Genomic DNA, 17804 nt, shown 5'->3' on the forward strand with positions numbered 1-17804 from the left:
AAAAATTACTACCAGGCGGTGTTAAATATAGTTACATTTTTAACTCTGCCCAGAGTTAAAATTAACCCTTACTTCGGTGTCAATGTGCCAACCCTTTTGAGAGTGTTGATTTAACTCAGTTTTGAGTGGACCCCATGAGACACTTTCAAAGTGTTGAAATTAACACCCATAGAGTTGTTTTGGGTCCCCATATTTTGCTGTGTGGAGTGTTTCTTTAGAGAAAAGTCAACTAATCACGTTTCACAGTTAAAGGGTAAAAATAAAGGTTAATTTGCTAGACTGAATGGATACAGTATACCCTGCAATGATGGAACAAAATGGGAGTTATATCTCATGAATATCTGTGTGTTCATGTATCCATGTGTATTTGTATGTCGGGCCATTTTAACCAGGGTCTCCAAATGAAAACGCTGGCAGCTTTGCGCTCCAGTCAGGCTCTGATGTTGAAGGTTTGTTGGTTGTTCCCCCGTCCCTCATCCCTAATACCGTGATGTGTGTGTTACAGTCCTGCTGCAAAGAGAGACATAACTGTGCTCTGTTGGAGGTGCAGAGAGGTGCCTGTTATTATAACTGATTGAACACACGGTGTGAATTTATAATCACACATTTTAACACAGCTGTTTTCCTGCTTTCTCTTTGGCCTTCTCAATGAACTTTTACGGTTGTGGTATATCATTTTTAAGGTACGCTATGCAACTTTAATGTTATATGATAGTAAAATGCATCCAAATGTATTCTGAATATGTTAAATCGATAAATACCATGTGTCTTTTGTATTTTGATTGGCCTCATTTTGCACAAAGTACCTTAACATAATGCAGCATTCTTGTTAATCTGGTGAAAAACTTTCACATAAGGACACCTAAAAAAAAAAACTTGCCTTCTTTGCTTGTTAGTATTTTTTATTATTCTGGAATTTAGTAAGACATAAAAAGCATATTCGCATTGGTTTATACGTTTTGTACATCAATGCTTAAGAGTTTGGAGTGTATTTATAAATGCATTGAATTGATTAAAAGTGACAGTAAAGACTGTTCTAAAGAATATCCGTTGCAAATCATACTTTTTAGCTTCTATTGATCAAAAATACAAATAAATGACCTGGAGTGTGTTTCCGAAAACCATCATTAGCCAACTAAGGTTGCAAGTTCCGTCGTTACAAACATAATTTGTTGATTTGGCATTTCCCAAATCCATCATTCCAACGAACATTCGCAAACTGTGTCGCAAACTTGTACGCTTGCAACTACACCTCTAGAGCTGTAGTTATGCCCCATTCACACAGGGCTTCAGCGTCAACGCTTGACTAAAGGCATGTCTGAAGTTGGGGCTGAAGGGATCGTCATAGAAGCATCAGCCAATCTGATTGGCTGGCGCTTCCGTCTGCGCTTGAAAAGTTGAGCTAGTCCCAACTTCTGCAGCGAGCAACGTCTCTGAAGCGGCACCGACAGATCCACAATGCAGTTCGGCAACGCCTGACGTCACCCATTCAAAGTGAATGGGAAGCGTTGACGCTGACGCCCCGTTTGAATGGGGCGTTAGAAACATAGTTCCTGGTTGTGTTCTATTCCCAGTTATCCCCCCTATGTCCTATTCATTTAGAACATTCTAACATTTAAATTTAAAATTTGTAAAAAAAAAAAAAAGCAATAAAAATCCTCTCTTTAGGTGTAATTTGCTTTCAAAGCATTTTTAGAGATCAGTGTTAGTCTAGTTTAGATGTCGTTTTGAACACAGCCTCGTGACGAAAGCTAGGTGACCTACTATTTAAAAGCAGCATTTGCGTTACATCTCCAAAGCTTGTGAAAACAAAAGAAACGTAGCATACATATATGTACTGTATGACATGGGCCTTTTGGTTAGAACATTTCTGCAGTGGTTTGCATGTGTCACATTACAAAAGTAGACTTTTCAAAAGAAAAAAAATAAATAAATAAACAATATCCTACTTAATCATCATCATCATTATCATCATTAATATTATTATTAAAGTAGGATTTATTTTTTCATTTCCTAATAAATAATACATTTTCAATTATTTTTTTAATAAATAACCTCTATTTATTTATTTATTTATATTAACACGTGTTAGCTTTTGTAAGTGATTTTATGTTTTAGAATAGAATATGTAGTGTTCTAAATAATATTTGTAAAGGAAACAAATGCCCTATATGTGCCATTTACATATATTTCAATTAATATGGAAAACGAGTGCATGTTTTTACCAAAACTATTATTGGGTTATATTTTAAATATGTGTGCATGTAAAACAATATACTTTGCACAAAGAAATTATGTGGTTCTTCACTAAAGAAGTAGTTACTCCACCCCGTTTAGAGCATCATTACGGGCGTTTTACTCTATAACTGACGTGTTTCAAATGATGGATCTGCAACAGAGAAACTACAGGTTTTGTGAAACACTCGTCACCACATCATAGGTGTTCATCGATAGTTCATCCGCGAGTAACGTTGTTTGGGAAACGCACTCCTGAACATTGTTAGTTTTTAGCAGCAGCTGTTTAAAAATTTCACAATAAGAAGAAATATTTAAACAAAATAAAATAATTTGACAACATACCAAATCTGTTTTGTCAAATAAATGCAGTCTTGATTAAAGAAACATACAAATATTAGTATATATGTATGCAGTCAGTTAAATACATTAAATCGTTTTTCATTAAAACTTTAACTGTAATCCATTGAAATGAATTACAAACAACTCCCAAGAAGGCAAGTTGTAATAGGGGTAATGTGAATAATGAATGGTATATCTGCGGGTCAATAACCCTACAATCTGTACTTTGCAATGCTGCTGATCTCAACAGAAACGCCGTATTGTCAACGCCTCAGCTGGAGGACAGGCCACAGTAAGTCTGTTGCGAAACTCTCTTTGTGGCAAGACTGAATCAAGCCTGATCTGCACAGCATTGCGGAAAAGTCAAAGGTGCCATCACAGTGAAGGTTGAGATAGAAACATTATCATTTATAATGATGATGTTTGATATATAAATGTTCTAATAATCAATACTGATGATCAGAATTAATTCAAAAGCATGACATAGGTTGTACTGAAACTGAAAGTCATCATTATATTATAACTTTTGTTAAATTAAGCAGTCATTTTGAAACCTACAGTACTCCATTTTGATGGCCCTTGACTCTATTAAGTGATGCTGAGTTCTTTTGCCTTCATCTGACCTTCTTCTTCTTCATCTCTCTTTCTCTTTCTCTCCCTTGCCTTGATTTTCTCTCTCTCTCGTTTTCACTTGTTTTTCTGTTTGTTTTTTCCTTTCCCCTCTTTTCCTATCTTTGGCCTCCCGGTGAACTTGTTGGCCTGGTGGTTTTCGTGCTTTGTGACCTCAGCAGATGCTGCCCTTCACCGTTCGCAAAATGCCCTCAATAAGCCCTCTAATCCTAAAGCACCTCAAGGTACATCTCTCTCTGCCACCCTCTCACCCTTTCCCTATACGGATGCCAACCTTTGTCCACCGACTGCCTGTTAGTCTGAAAAGTTGAAGACATTGACAGTGATTATGTTCTAGACAAATAGTCAGATTTAAATAATCATAGACAGTACTTTTATTGCCTTGGTACTGTATGATATAGTCTACTTGAAATACACTTTTGTTCCAAAATAATGTCCAATTCACAAAATTTATAGGCCTATAAAATCTACCCCACAGCTAGAATTCTGTCAAGCCCTTGCTGGCTTTCTAGACGTTGTCCATCTGTTTTAACTCCACGTTATCTCAATAAAACGTTCTAATACATAATGGATTGTCCTTGTACAGTAAGCCTAGTCCTGTGATAACGTTGGGAAAATTTAGTGATCGTTCTGGTATTTTTGAGCTGACAGAAAGTCATCTAAATAGAATCAGAATATCTCTTGCCTAGTTAATATTCTTTTATATGTTAAGTCAGAATTGGATTTTTGTCAATGTCTGTCAGCTGAGTTAAACACTCATTTACAATAGTATTTTGTTTATTCATATGCATCTTAATGATTCCTGGTTACAGTGTAAATACATAAATAGTATCAAGTAACTTATACCTAGATAATATTATTAATAAACAAGTAGTATTTAAACCAATTAAATACTTATTTTAATAATATAATATAATATAATATAATATAATATAATATAATATAATATAATATAATATAATATAATATAATTAGGTTTGGTATTAGGTATAATTAGGTTTGGTATTAGTTTCTTGTGGGAATCTGCGTAATAAAAAAAAAAAGCCAAGATTATTTAATCCTCTGAAGTATTGTTTTATTTACGAATTAAAAACTTCCATTAATGTAAACATATATAATCATATAGAGTAACTGAGAGTGTTTCTTAGCAGACAAAAAAAAAAAAACTTGCTTTCAGCTTGTTAGCTGGTCTTTTGTCCATTCAGATGAGGAAATACTTTACAATAAGTCATTTCTTATTGTTTATTAATTGACTGTAATAATGTATGTGTTTGTCAGTCTAAGGGAAATCCCGAGAGCATGGTTAAAAAATATATATATTTTCCAATCCACACAATGAGAGTCAAAAAAGCTTTGTTGACAGAGTGAGTCTTCCATAAAGAGAGATTACACTCTTTAATTTATCTTTTTTAAAGGGTATCTGCTATGGAAAGTCATTTTGACATTTAATCTATAACCAGTTCTAGTATTTATTTTCATGTTACCAGTACTTATTTTTTAGATACTAGTTTCTTTTCCATTAAGTACTAGTACTTGTTCATTAGATATTAGTACTTATTCATTAGATACTAGTGCTTATTCATCAGATATTAGTACTTATTCATTAGATACTAGTGCTTAATAATTAGATACTAGTGCTTAATCATTAGATAGTGCTTAATAATTAGATAGTAGTGCTTATTCATTAGATACTAGTGCTTTTTAAAAATATACTAGTGCTTACTCATTAGAGACTAGTCATTTATTTATCAGATACTAGTACTCATTCATTAGATACTAGTACCTATTAAATGGATACTAGTACTAATGTATTAGATACTTGTACTTAGTCATTATACATTAGTATCTATTTAATAGGTACTAGTACTTATTCATAGGTACTAGTATTCATTATATATTTCTTATTTATTAGATAATAGTGAATAACCAGGGTTATCTAATGAATATCGCCCCTTTCACACGGGGCTTCAGCGTCAACGCTTGACAGAGGGCGTGTCTGAAGCTGGGGCTGACGCGATTGTCATAGCAGCGTCAGCCAATGAAATTACGCCTGATGTGACGCTGACGCCCCGTGTAAATGGGGCGTTCATACTACTACCTAATGAATAAGTGCTAGTATCTAATTCATACGCAATAGTATCTATTAATTAGGTAGTATCTAATTAAAAGTACCTAATGATTAACTACAAGTGCATAAATAAGTTCCAGCTGCAATTCATACTAGTCAAAACTAGTATCTCACTATTATCTACTAAATAAGTACTAGTATTAAATGGAAAATATACTAGTATCCAAAAAATAAATACTAGTAACATGACAATAGATACCAGTATGGGTTGTAGATTAAATGTCAAGACGGCTTGCCATAATCTGCCCCAATCAGGATATGCCTTTGGCACAGGTTGACCACGGTTGGCACCCGTCCTCCATCTTATTTCTACAGGTGTGAATGTGTGCACTGATTTAGAGTACCATGTTTGGAGACAATGGTCCAGACAGTTGCAGAATTAGAGAACACAGTTTGCATTTGATTGGCTGGGTCGGGTCTGCGCATTGGATAGAGATCATGGAATGTCTCCATTTAATGGATCTACATCTGGCCTCATAAATCAAATCTAGACATATCCTGTCAAGAAATAAATGGATAAAATATGGATCTGAAACTGATGAATGTGTTCCGGATTTTCTCTGGGTTTCAGACTTTGCTACTGAACAGAGACATTGTAACAGAAACGTTTTTCTTTGTCACGGTATCTGCTCAATTTGTGGTTAATCAGTCTTTATCCGCTTGCCAGCATGTAGGAGGTCTTAATTTTCGGTCTATAGTGGAATAAAGGCTGGTAACGGAGCAGAAGTTATTATTCTAACACACACCAAATTCTCAGTGTGCAGACTAAGCCTCTTTAATGTTGAAAACAGACTGTTTAAAAATTAATTACACAGCAGAAATCTCCTGATGGTTCTCTTCTCAGGATTAGCAGGATATTATTTAGTCCAGCCTTATTTCCTATTTTCGCATGACTCTTGCTGTGTAAATACTGGACGCTTTCCTGTGGATGATTTTGTTTAGTCTCTTTGGTCAGTGAAGGTCTCCTCTTGTTTTAATACAGGCCATGAGATGATCACCTATGTTATCTAAGTTTCCAAATGTTTCCAAATGTTTTCCCATTTTCCTCCAAGCATGGTACTTTATGTGATAGGATAACACAAACTATCATCACATCCTGATCTTTGACTCTCAACTCAACCTTAAGGCTTGGGTTCCCCTCAGCTTCAAATTCCATTGTTTATTTGGGAAGACAGTACATTGTAGATATTTACAATAGTTCTAAATACATTATATAAAGGAATTTGAGTAGATAATTCATCTACAAATGCATTTTTTTTTTTGAGGATTTGAATCAGAATGGATCCAGCCTTGATGTTTAGAAATGTACCTTACATCCAAATGGCTTCTTTATCTTTATCTCAGATGCTAACTTCCTGTCTCTCAGCAGGGTGAGCCTGGAGCACAAGGACCACCGGGACCTCCTGGCCCCCCAGGCCCACCTGGGCCTCTTGGCCTAACTGGTGCTATTGGGCCTCCGGTAAGTCGAAATCTTCTGCATTACAAAATAGGGATGTAACAATATTGTAAATACCGTCACACCGCAATAGTAATTTTTTTCAATATTAACTTAGGTGGATGACTCAATAAAACTATATTTCTGAGAAAAGTTTGCTTAGGCGAATGAAGCGAATGAGAGGCTCATTTGTCTGTTGTCACTACAGATCCAGTAATGCGGAAATGGAGTGTGTTGCTAGTAGCGGGGAAAAAAAAGAGCAGGAAATGATCGAACTTAAAGCGGGTTTTAAATTGGATGTGTGGAAGCAATTTGTTTTTTTTTCTAAAAAGATACGAAAAAGGAGAAAAGGTGACGGACAAAGAAAAAAATAGTATGCAGGCACTGCCAGACTGTGGTGAAATATAAGTCGGGGAATACGACTAAAAACAGTCATGGGGACTGCAGAACACAGCACACTTGTTAGATTGATGCGGACATTGACTTGTACCGCAAAGAGACCTCTATCTCACTCATGGTTTGTCCTCTCAAGTGGTGGAAAGACAATGCACAGCGTTACTGCTGTCAACCTTGGCTAAATCATATCTCTCTGTCCCAGAAACCTCAGTCCCAAATGAGAGGTTTTTTTTCTGTTGCAGGGGACATGCCCAGAGATCCCAGCTTTTACCAGATTATAGTTAAATGATAATTTTCCTTAAAAAACCCATCTCTATCTAAGTAAGTGAGTGATTAAATATTGAATGTGATGAGTTTTCAACAATTTAATAGTTTAATAGTTTTTTGTTATTAAAATTGAAAAATTAAAGTTCCTGTTTCGAAACTTACAGATAGGTGGCTAATTTGTATGTCATTGATATGTTCAGTGCTAAGGTAAATAAACACTTTTGGCACTTTTTTCGGGTCTTTTCATTAGTTTTGTTTTTCCTGTAAATTATTCAATAAATACCGTACCGTGCCATTCACACCGAGGTATTACCGTACCGTGAAATTCTGATACCGTTACATCCCTATTAGAAAATGATTCCCCACATGCTCTTTGTTTTTCAAATGTATTACATGGCTTATCAGAAATAATTAGTTTAGATTTTTTTATTGATGTAATTTCATAGTAATTTGGGGATAATAAATACTATTATACTGTAAAACTGTAGTCATTATACAGGTCATTCTATCACAGCCCATTTCATTTAGCAGTTTCTTTCTTACGTTATAAAGTAATTTAAGATAATTTAAAATGAAATATTGATTGATTGATTGGTTGATTGATTGATTGATTGATTGATTGATTGATTGATTGATTCATTGATTCATTGATTCATTGATTCATTCATTCTTTTATGTCTTATCCAATAGTGACAGTTTTGGCTCATTTGAACTTTTTGTTGTTATTTTTGCACACTTTAAACAATCTCTCAAAACTCTTCAGCAGATTAAAACTTTTAATGATTCATTTTCTTTGTTTCCTTTTTGCAAACCAGCCATTTTGCCGTTAGCTTAAACCATATCTGCCAACATTTATCCCTAAAAATTTAGGACACCAGGGCGGTTCAGGAGTCTGAATAACACTGTGTGGTGTTAGTAACTGTACTATGAAGCGTTTTTCGGGCAGCCGCTGTGATCGGATCCTATACAAATGTTGGCGACCCAGGGGTTTCACTGACCGTACCAAACTGCTGAGGACCGGGGGGAGGGGGTGTTGAAATTATGAGAGTTTTCCAGGAGAAATAACAAAATGGGAGGGTGGCGGATGATGGGTCTGAAATACGGGAGAAAAACGGGAGTGTTGGCAGGTATGGCTTGATCTGTTACTATGTGCAGAGATGCAGGTGCGTCACGTCACATAATGATTGACAGCCCACTGAACCAGTGACAGCACTCAGAGTGCAATAAATTAACAATGTGTAATAGATAAACAGATTCACCATATGTTCAAAGAATCATGCAGCCCTTGGCTAAATTCTCCATCAGTCAAACTAGGATCTAGGAAGTAAGTGACAGACAGCCTATGCAGAACGTCAAAACACTCGACTGCTTTGTTTAGATTTTAGTAACTATAACTTTGACTTTTTATTCAGTCTGTGGTCTCATTTGATTTGTAACACAGTAAGCTATGACATAGACTTTTTACTATAAAGATGCCGTTTTGGCATGTAAGTAACATGCTAAACAATGTAAACAACAAGTCTTCGGCAGAAACGGTGACAAACAATTGTATTATCATCCATAAATCAACACTATTGTGTCGGTGGACTAAATGTGTTTGATAGGATGTTGTTCTATGGACTCCTTTCAGAATAAACCATAATGTACAGCAATGAATGCGTGTGTGTCTTGTTATCACGAAGATATGTACTCCATATCTAATAAGCGTTTTCTGTACAACTCACACAAATTTAGCAAATACATTCTTTATAAGCTTCCCATTGAAAAACATCTAACTGTAATGGCTGCTTGAGGGCTGTAGCTTTAGACTGATGTATAGTTTGTCAATATTGCTCGTGTTCTTTTTGATGTAATCTATTCGTAAACAATGAAATGTGCAAAAACAGCGCACCATAGCCTCCATGTCCTGGTGCTGGCTTATCTACCTATTCGTTTTTGTCATAGGGGAAACCTGGAGAACCTGGAAAACCTGGAAAAGACCCAAAGGTGAGTGTTTGAATGTATATTTATTTGAACTTAAAGCAGATACTCATACTGTTTTAAGTGAAATGATGATTCCTTAAGGATCCAAATGTCAACTAAAGCATGTCTTTTTCTTTCATCTATAGATGCTACCAGGGCTGAAGGTAAGCTTGAAAACCACACAGCTGTCCGACTGCTCTGCACTGATAGTATTTTCCACAGGCGACTCATAAACAGGCTCACATTAAGTTCACACACAGTTCAGCAGCCTACAGGGTGGGTCTGCTCAGTCTTTGCCAGTACAGAAGGGGTGGATACGCCATAATTGATTATCCGTGTTGCTTTTGGATAAGAATGTATTTCCCCTGATGTGTTAATTGCCACTGAGTTTAGACTGGGGAATTTTAATTGTACTCAATTTAGAAGCTCTAGTCCCTTATATGAGGACTTGTTTGCCAGTCTATATAACAGCTGTGGGTGAAGGCTTAATCCTTCGGACATGATGTTCCTAATAAAGGAATACAACTCTGGTCATAGCCCGTTTTACAGCAGATAGTTCAGATTATAAGAAACGAATAAATCACTTATCCATAAAAGCCACAGAGCAAAAAACAGGTCTTGAATAGTATCAAGGCTATTTGATTTATTTTCTTCCTCCTTTTTATAGGGTGAACCTGGCGTACCTGGACAAAAGGTAAGTGTGTCCATCATAGTTCATAAGTAGACTTTTATTAGCCCCTTTCACACATTTAGGGCTCTATTATGACGGTCCATGCACAGAGCGCAAAACACAGGGCGCAAACGCTTTCAGGGCGTGTCAGAACGCATTTTTGCTAATTTAAGGACGGAAAAATCTGCTTTGCGCCATGGCGCATGGTCTAAAAGGGTTGAGTTTATTTTCTTTATGAGTTATAGGTGTGTTTTAAGAATAAAGCAATTAGAGTCTCATCTCCCATTCGCTTTAAGAGTCAGCTGCGTCGCGCCAAGAGCGCATTCGCTATTTACAGGACGCAAAGTAAGTCTAAGTGGAAAAACTGAGCATTTCACTAGCAAACAGTTAACAGTTTTTTTTTAACAGAAAACTGTTAAACAGAGCATCTACTGCGTGAGAATGAGAGATAATGGATCTAATTTCGCTCTTGGATAGGGAAACCTTTACGCAAAAACATCAATTAGTCTATAAATAAATAATTTTGTTTGTTAAGCGCAAATATTCGTTTCAAAACTATTTCTAAATTCAGTTCTAATTTCCAGCTAACAAATAAATGAACAATAGTAACGAAGTGTGTTCAAAAACCTGAGTTATATCCTAAAACACATGCTGTGCCCCTTATGGTCTAAAACCTGACAGGTGGGCAAATCTAAGCTTGTTTTTAATAAAACAAATATAAATATGGATATAATAAATAATACTGCTAATAATAATAACATTATACAAAAGCAAATTGTTATGAATGAACTGAAAAAGCCTCCCGAGATGAAGAAGACATAAAAGCAGTGATTTTTCATATTTATGTAGGCTAGAAAATAGTATGTTTTGTAATATTTTAATCCTTTATATTTATATCCATTATCTATTTTTATTATATTCTATATATATTCTTAATATTTAAATTTTTTCATATGTAAAGATATTTGCCTATTGCTCTCTTGTGCGTATTAAGCAGTGCGTAAGCGAGGCGCAACTCTGCGCCTGAGTTTAGACCGGGTTAATTTTGGTCTAATGAAAAATCTGTTTTAGTTTCTCAAAATAGCAACGCGCCAGCGGTCCACCTCAGAACGCCTTCCTTTTTAGACCAGAACGCCTATGGACGCACATATGAGCGCTAATGCATTTGCTATTTAAACAGCGTAGCTCAACGCCTCAAAACGTCTCTTGCGCCAAGCTGAAACTACCAAACAAGTATTGCGCCGCGCCTTGCGCCACATTGCGCCGGGTGTATGATAGGGCCCATAGACCTTTCCGGAAAATTACTGGCAATTTTCCGGAAAGGTATGCATGTGTGAACAGGCCCTTTTTGAAAATACCGGTAAATTCGTTCCGGCTATTTTCCGGAAAGAGAAGTTTTAACATTACCGGTAATTTACCAGAATGCTGTGCTGTGTGAACGCAGAAGGCAGATTGCTGGAAAGAGGGCGTTCATGTCTAGAATGCGCTGACGTGAGATGTCTACTTTAGCCAATCAAAACATTCAGTGTTAACGAAAATAAATGTCTTTGAATTTTTTTTCCAGTCAAAGTTAGCTGCTAGCTGTTAGTTAGATACGATTTCTATGTTCCTTCTTAATGCCAAGTGTGTAAAAATGATCAATAAAACGCTTATGATAAACCGTTGTTTGTTTACCTTCGAGCTCTGATGCACGTGAATCAGCCGGTGAAGGCCAGCACATGTACATCTCGACACGCAAAAGTGTTCCTCCATATGTTTTCATCGAAGTTGTTCACAATACTCCACAGAGTTTGTAATGTACTCAAATGTTTACAAATACAAGCGCAGCTGTTTGAAGGCCATTTCTGGTTAATGATGTCAGAATTTACCGGTATTTTGGAATAAATGTGTGGCTGGTCTTTTCCAAAAAAATTCTGTAAAATCCGTGCCTGTGTGAACCACTTTTTCCGGATAATTACTGGTGTCACTGTGTGAAAGGGGCTAGTGTTTCTGTTATCTGAAGAGCTATTTTTTAAAATCCACATTTTAGTGCTAGAAATTTGGCACTGCTGATGATTGCTTAAACAAAACAGTTAGAAACTGATCCATCTTCTCAGAGGAACCTCAAGGAATTAAGCAGAACTGTAAGGGAATGACATATAAATGAATCATTCAGAAGAATGATTGAAAACCACTAAGCTACAAGACAGAGCCCTGAATGTGAGGCTAATCAATCAACATTCTCAATGAAGATGGGAGAAAAAAACTTGGCACAAATTATGCTAAAGCACAGATAAAATATTAGTGGATTAGGGAGAACACAATTCATTTGGTGAAAGCCCGACCATTTGTTTCCTTTTTATCTTTGTTTTCTGACTAATTTCATCCTTATCTCTCAGGGTGATCGTGGTGAAGCAGGCCCAAGTGGACCAGAAGGCCCCATGGTAAGAATCTGCTCTAAGTGGCTTAAATAATTAACATGCTCAACAGGTCACTCATCACTTCTGGGTCAACCAATTACATAATCCCAACACAGAGAATCTTTTCCCAGATTGAATCAGACTCAAAATGTACTAGACTTCCCCACTTTGAATTCTAGAGAGGGTGTAAGTGCATCTAAAAGCTTCTGTCAGTGTGATTTCAGATTCCAAAAGCAGTAGAGTTTTGATTAGGGCTAGACGTTTTTTTCCTAAAATCAAAATCTCGATTAATTGAACATTTTAACTTGATTACGATTAATGAACGATTATTTTCTTGATTTATTTTATGTGTTTTATGGGATTTATTTTGTAACAGTTCACTGACAAGTTTTGTATAGTAAATTTGCTTGCATATTACAAGTGTTAGATTTTTGAATGTAGGGTGGATTAATTACTTAATTTTACTATCTATGTTTATTTATTGACACCAACGCTGAACGACTGAAATTAAAACACACATTGCCTAAAGCGCAGCTCTCTGCACCACCCACCGTTGTCACCACTAGCAAACCGACCAATCACAAAGCTTGCGCTTTGCTTTGTTGTGACGTGTAAGTAAACTTTTTTGAGAGGTGCACGGGTATGCAAAGGCTGCTCTGGACTGTACTCATGCCCTTGGCAGGAGTATAATATCATAATGATAATAATAAGTGGGTGTCGCAGTGGTGCAGTGGGTAACATGATTATCTCACAGCAAGAAGGTTGGGTCAGTTGTGAGTTGTCCTTCGGAGGATGCAACCTTTGAAATGAGACACAGCTAACGTGTATAGGTGTTTCCCAGTGTTGGGATGTGGCTGGAAGGGCATCGGCTGTGCAAAACATATGTTGGATAAGTTGCCGGTTCATTTCACTGTGGCAAACCTTGGTTAATAAAGGGACTAAGCGATTAATGAATGAAAGTATAATTTAGCTTGTGACTCCACACGTGGTAGGAAAATGAATTTTAAAAATTGACCTGGAAAAATTTGATTGATTATGGATGTCGATTTCAATTACTTTTTAATTAATCGACCAGCCCTAGTTTTGATTTAGCCAAAGAAACGGCACCTTTATTGGTTGGGTTACCAGTTTAAACATCAGTGGACCACTGGAGGATTTAGACAAAGTAGAGGGGTTGCTGATAACAGCATCTGTTTGTGGTTTTACTGTCTTCCCTTGAGCAATGTGCTTAACTCTAAAGTCTTTGAGTGCATTACCCCTGAGGTAATGAAAGATTGAATTAAGATAGTAGTCCAGGCTTACGGTAATGCTAAGAGAAGCACAAAATACCCTACATTAAATATACTATGCTTTATTTGTTACAAAGTTGCTATTTTTTTAAATATTACTCAAGTCATCAATGTCCATGATCCTTTAGAAATCATTCTGAATCTTAAAACAATACGTGATAAAAACATTCATCTTCTTTCCGGCTAAGTCCCTTTATTAGTCTGGGGTCGCCACAGTGGAATGATTTTATGTGATGTTTTACGCAGCAGATGCCCATGCAGCTGTAACCCATCACTGGGAAACACCCATACACTACGAACTATTTAGCTTACCCAATTCACTTGCATGTCTTTGTACTTATGGGGGAAACCGGAGCACCCAGAAGAAACCCACACAAACGGGGTGAGAACATGCAAACTCCACACAGAAATGCCATTTGACCCAGCCGAGGCTCAAACCAGCGACCTTCTTGTTGTGAGGCGACCCGCTGTGCCACTGCGACAGCCCTTGATAAAAACAGTTATATAAAAATAATATTTCTACAAAATAAAATTCAAATGAAATCACAGTTTACCCTCCACTTGTACCAAACAATTTTTGAGCTTATTTGTTTTCTGTTGAAGACAAAAAAATAGATTTCTAATAATGTTTGACACTGGCAGACTGATGTTTATAGACTGACATTCAATACTATGAAAGTCAAGGCTGGCTTCCAATATTCTTCAAAATATCCCCTTTTGTGTTCAACAGAAGAAGAAGGAAACTCAACAGAGTTCAGGATTGTCTGATTAAAAAGCCCCTATTAGGCATTAAAAAGGTCATATTTTGGTTTAGGGGGTCTCCAACAACAGGCTGATATGCATGGAAGGTCAAAAAACACCTTCATTGTCTTATATTATGCATTTATTTTCACCTAATTATCCCAACGACTCCCATTTGATTCGTCCAGCGATTCATTTGTTCCCAAACCCCTCCTTAGCACGATCCTAATCTACTCTGATTGGCCCGAAGTCCCAGTCTGTTGGTGGACTGATTGGTGGACTGCATTTAGCATTAGACAGAGAGAAATGCCCACCAGGGTTGCTAAACAATTTTGAAGTAGTCCGAGTGTATGTGTGAGCCCAATGCAGGAGTGCATTTTAACCAGCATATTGCTCTATTCTTAATCATTAGTAAAAACAGTGACACGCATTCAGTATAAATCTACACGGGCAAAAGCTAAACTATTTTGAAACGTGACTGCTGCACGTGTGTAGGAACAGCTGATGGTGGCCAAAGCAACGACAAACTGCAGAGGACCACAAGCTCACAAACACATTTAAATCCGTAAAGAAAGCGACACACGTCACGCTTTCAACAGGGTTTCAGACGGCATATGAGAATATAAAGAGTTAATATGCAATACAAGATACAGTACAAGCGGTTACAAGTAACAAAACACAATTAAATACATTTAATTAAATACATAAATCACACTTACACTTGTGAAATGAAGGAAGGAACTGATCCATTAACTGTGTACTGTAAAGTTCCTGTCAAGCAAAGTCCCATACATCAATAGTCTTTTCTGATCCTTTCTTTAACAAACTGCTGTCGAATCCCCTTTTGTAGATTGCTGTAGCACTCGCCAGAAAAATGACAGGAACACAGCACAAGGTTGGGGCTATAATGCTGAGATATTTTTGCAAAAATAAACTTCGACCACTGACTCTTCACAGCCTCGTCTTTGAAAATAACACTTTCTCTCACACTTCAGCTTCTTCGCGACATGATTCAACCAGAATCCGCTACAGTGTTTGTCTTACTCTTTTTCTTTCTACAGTGTTTGTGGGCAGAGCCGGTGGGTTAATTTTTTTTTTCCGGGTCTGTGTCATACCTGTCAACATTGAGATGTGAAAATAAGGCATATGCCTACCATAATAAGGGATTCCCCCAACACCCCTCCCCCCCCCCCCCCCCAAAAAATCCCCAAATTACTAAATAGGTTCATTTGCAGCTGTTTTATTGTAAATAAACAGTTAAATGGTTAGTAATATGTTTTAAAATTATTATTAACAAAAGAAAAATAAATATATACGTTAGCAGCAAATACATTAGCAAAGCTTATTAAAATTAATAGCTGTTAAAATGAAATAGAATCAAGCTATCAAATCTAATTAACCGTTTCTCCACTGTATAACGTACACATTCTGATTAAAGAGCAACGAATGACTCTCTAATTTATTAAGATTTTTTTATTACATTAAATAAGAGGTGTCACTTTAAAAGTGCACACATCTAACGATATAATGAAAGTATTTAACTGCTTTCCTAACCTTTTATGCTCATTTAACACGAAATTAGTTGTGTTTGGGAAAAAAAAAGCCCACCAAGATCGAAATCCTTATATGGTTTTATTATTAATTATATGTATATGTCTGTTTAAACACGCACCCAAAAGCCAGACTTTCTCTCCGCTTCAAATTTGCGTGTACAGAATCCGTTTGGGAAACAGCATCTGTTTATAATTATGGAGCACGTCAGCTGATACTAAAGCACCATTATATGATTGTTTTGGGGATCGTATAAGATGGGCCACAGCACCTGTAATTAAAAGGTAATGGAATTGCGCCGTTTTTAATATTTATTTATAAGTGTTTTCATTTCTAAACAAAGCGAAAGCACAGAAGACTCACGTTTTAGAGCAAGGGGCGACCCCTTGTGGTTTGGTGGTATGGGTTGCGTATAGGGAGGCTCGGCTGTTCAGAGAAACTCAACTCAACTCACTTTATTTCTATAGCACTTTCACAAATCACAATGGATTACCAAAGTGCTGTACATAAAATCAAATAAAAAAGCATGTAAAATATACATAAAACCAAGAAAGACTGAAAAATACGAGAGAAATACGGGAAAATACCTTAACGGGATGATAGCGGGATAGAACAGTAAAATACGGGAGAATCCCGGGAAAAATGGGAGGGTTGCCAGGTATAGTCTGTGCGCACAACAAATGGGCGGGGCTTGAGTTCTGTGTCGATGTCACAGCAACACGGCTAAAGACTTTTATAGATGAATCAATAGTTTTAAACATGGAGCACTTTTCAGATTTAAGCCTTAGCGGGATATTTCACTTCACTTAGAGCTGTGTTTCACACTGCATGTAAGATCATTGTCAAAAACCCATAATAGGGACTCTTTAATAATAAGAGCTGCAATTATTTGAGATGGAAATAATAATCAATTTAATGCATACTTGTTTCCCAGAGATGGTTTGCGGCTGGAAGGGCATCCGCTGCGTAAAAACCTGCTGGATAAGTTGGCGGTTCATTCCGCTGGGGCGACCCCAGACTAATAAAGGGACTAAACCGACAAGAAAATGAATGAATGAATGCATACTTGCTGAATTATTAAAATAACAACCTTAATGATTTAAATGTTTGTATTTTCTTTCGGTTTCTTGAGTTAGATCCTGAACAAAAACAATCTTTCCACATCCGTCCACATGTGTTTCCAGAATAGCACAGAACAATGGGTCAAACAGCTAAGCCTGTGTGAAGTTACAAGTGCAGTGATTGACACTTTGCGAGATATTTTGGCATGGAAACCACACATACTTTTCTGTTTCTTGTGAAACTGAATTTGCTTTTCTTTGATAGCACCTATATAGTTCTCAATCTCGGATTTGCGTTTCACTTTTACACATGTGAACTCTGGAACAACCTGCGTATCCCGTTCTCTTCCAATCTACCTTGTTGAACTTGAGCTCTCTTTCATCAGCCAGCACACATTCAAGTCCAACACACGCACCCAGTCAATATCTAAAGCTAGACTGATAGTAAGCATATTATACTGTGAGCTTGTGGAAAATTCCTCCAAATTAGGGTTAGACTGATTTAGCTTTGTCTTCTTGCTGCTTCATAGCTCAGGTAAAACATTTTCTTATTTTGCACTACTGCACCACCTTCTGGATACAAGCAGGTGTTGCGCTCATAAAAACACAACAAAGCCACAGATTTATGGAAGCAAGCCATGTGTGCTTGTGTCTCCCTTGTGTGATTGTGTCTCCTGTCTGGCCTCTCGTGACAACAC

The 17804-nt window shown here is 36.8% G+C and overlaps 1 protein-coding gene across 50 annotated transcripts in view; it reads left to right on the forward strand.

Annotated features, from left to right (window-relative positions):
- Positions 1 to 17804, forward strand: part of col13a1 (collagen, type XIII, alpha 1) — a 197410-nt gene that overhangs the window by 112353 nt on the left and 67253 nt on the right. For 19 of the 50 annotated variants that reach the window (XR_012389128.1, XR_012389129.1, XM_073920597.1 and 16 more), the window contains 5 exons: positions 3366 to 3431; positions 6702 to 6794; positions 9378 to 9433; positions 10063 to 10089; positions 12444 to 12488. Coding sequence is in view for 47 of the 50 variants with exons in the window: in XM_073920597.1 (XP_073776698.1) it covers positions 12486 to 12488 (3 nt within the window). In the remaining 3 variants the exon portion in view is untranslated. Of the gene's footprint in view, positions 1 to 2827; positions 2870 to 3365; positions 3432 to 6701; positions 6795 to 9377; positions 9434 to 9541; positions 9560 to 10062; positions 10090 to 12443; positions 12489 to 17804 lie in introns of all 50 variants that reach the window. The other 31 variants (XR_012389127.1, XM_073920598.1, XM_073920611.1 and 28 more) reach the window with 5 other exon arrangements.

The sequence above is a fragment of the Danio rerio genome, chromosome 13 (genome assembly GCF_049306965.1).
Source record: "Danio rerio strain Tuebingen ecotype United States chromosome 13, GRCz12tu, whole genome shotgun sequence".
Lineage (NCBI taxonomy): Eukaryota > Metazoa > Chordata > Actinopteri > Cypriniformes > Danionidae > Danio > Danio rerio.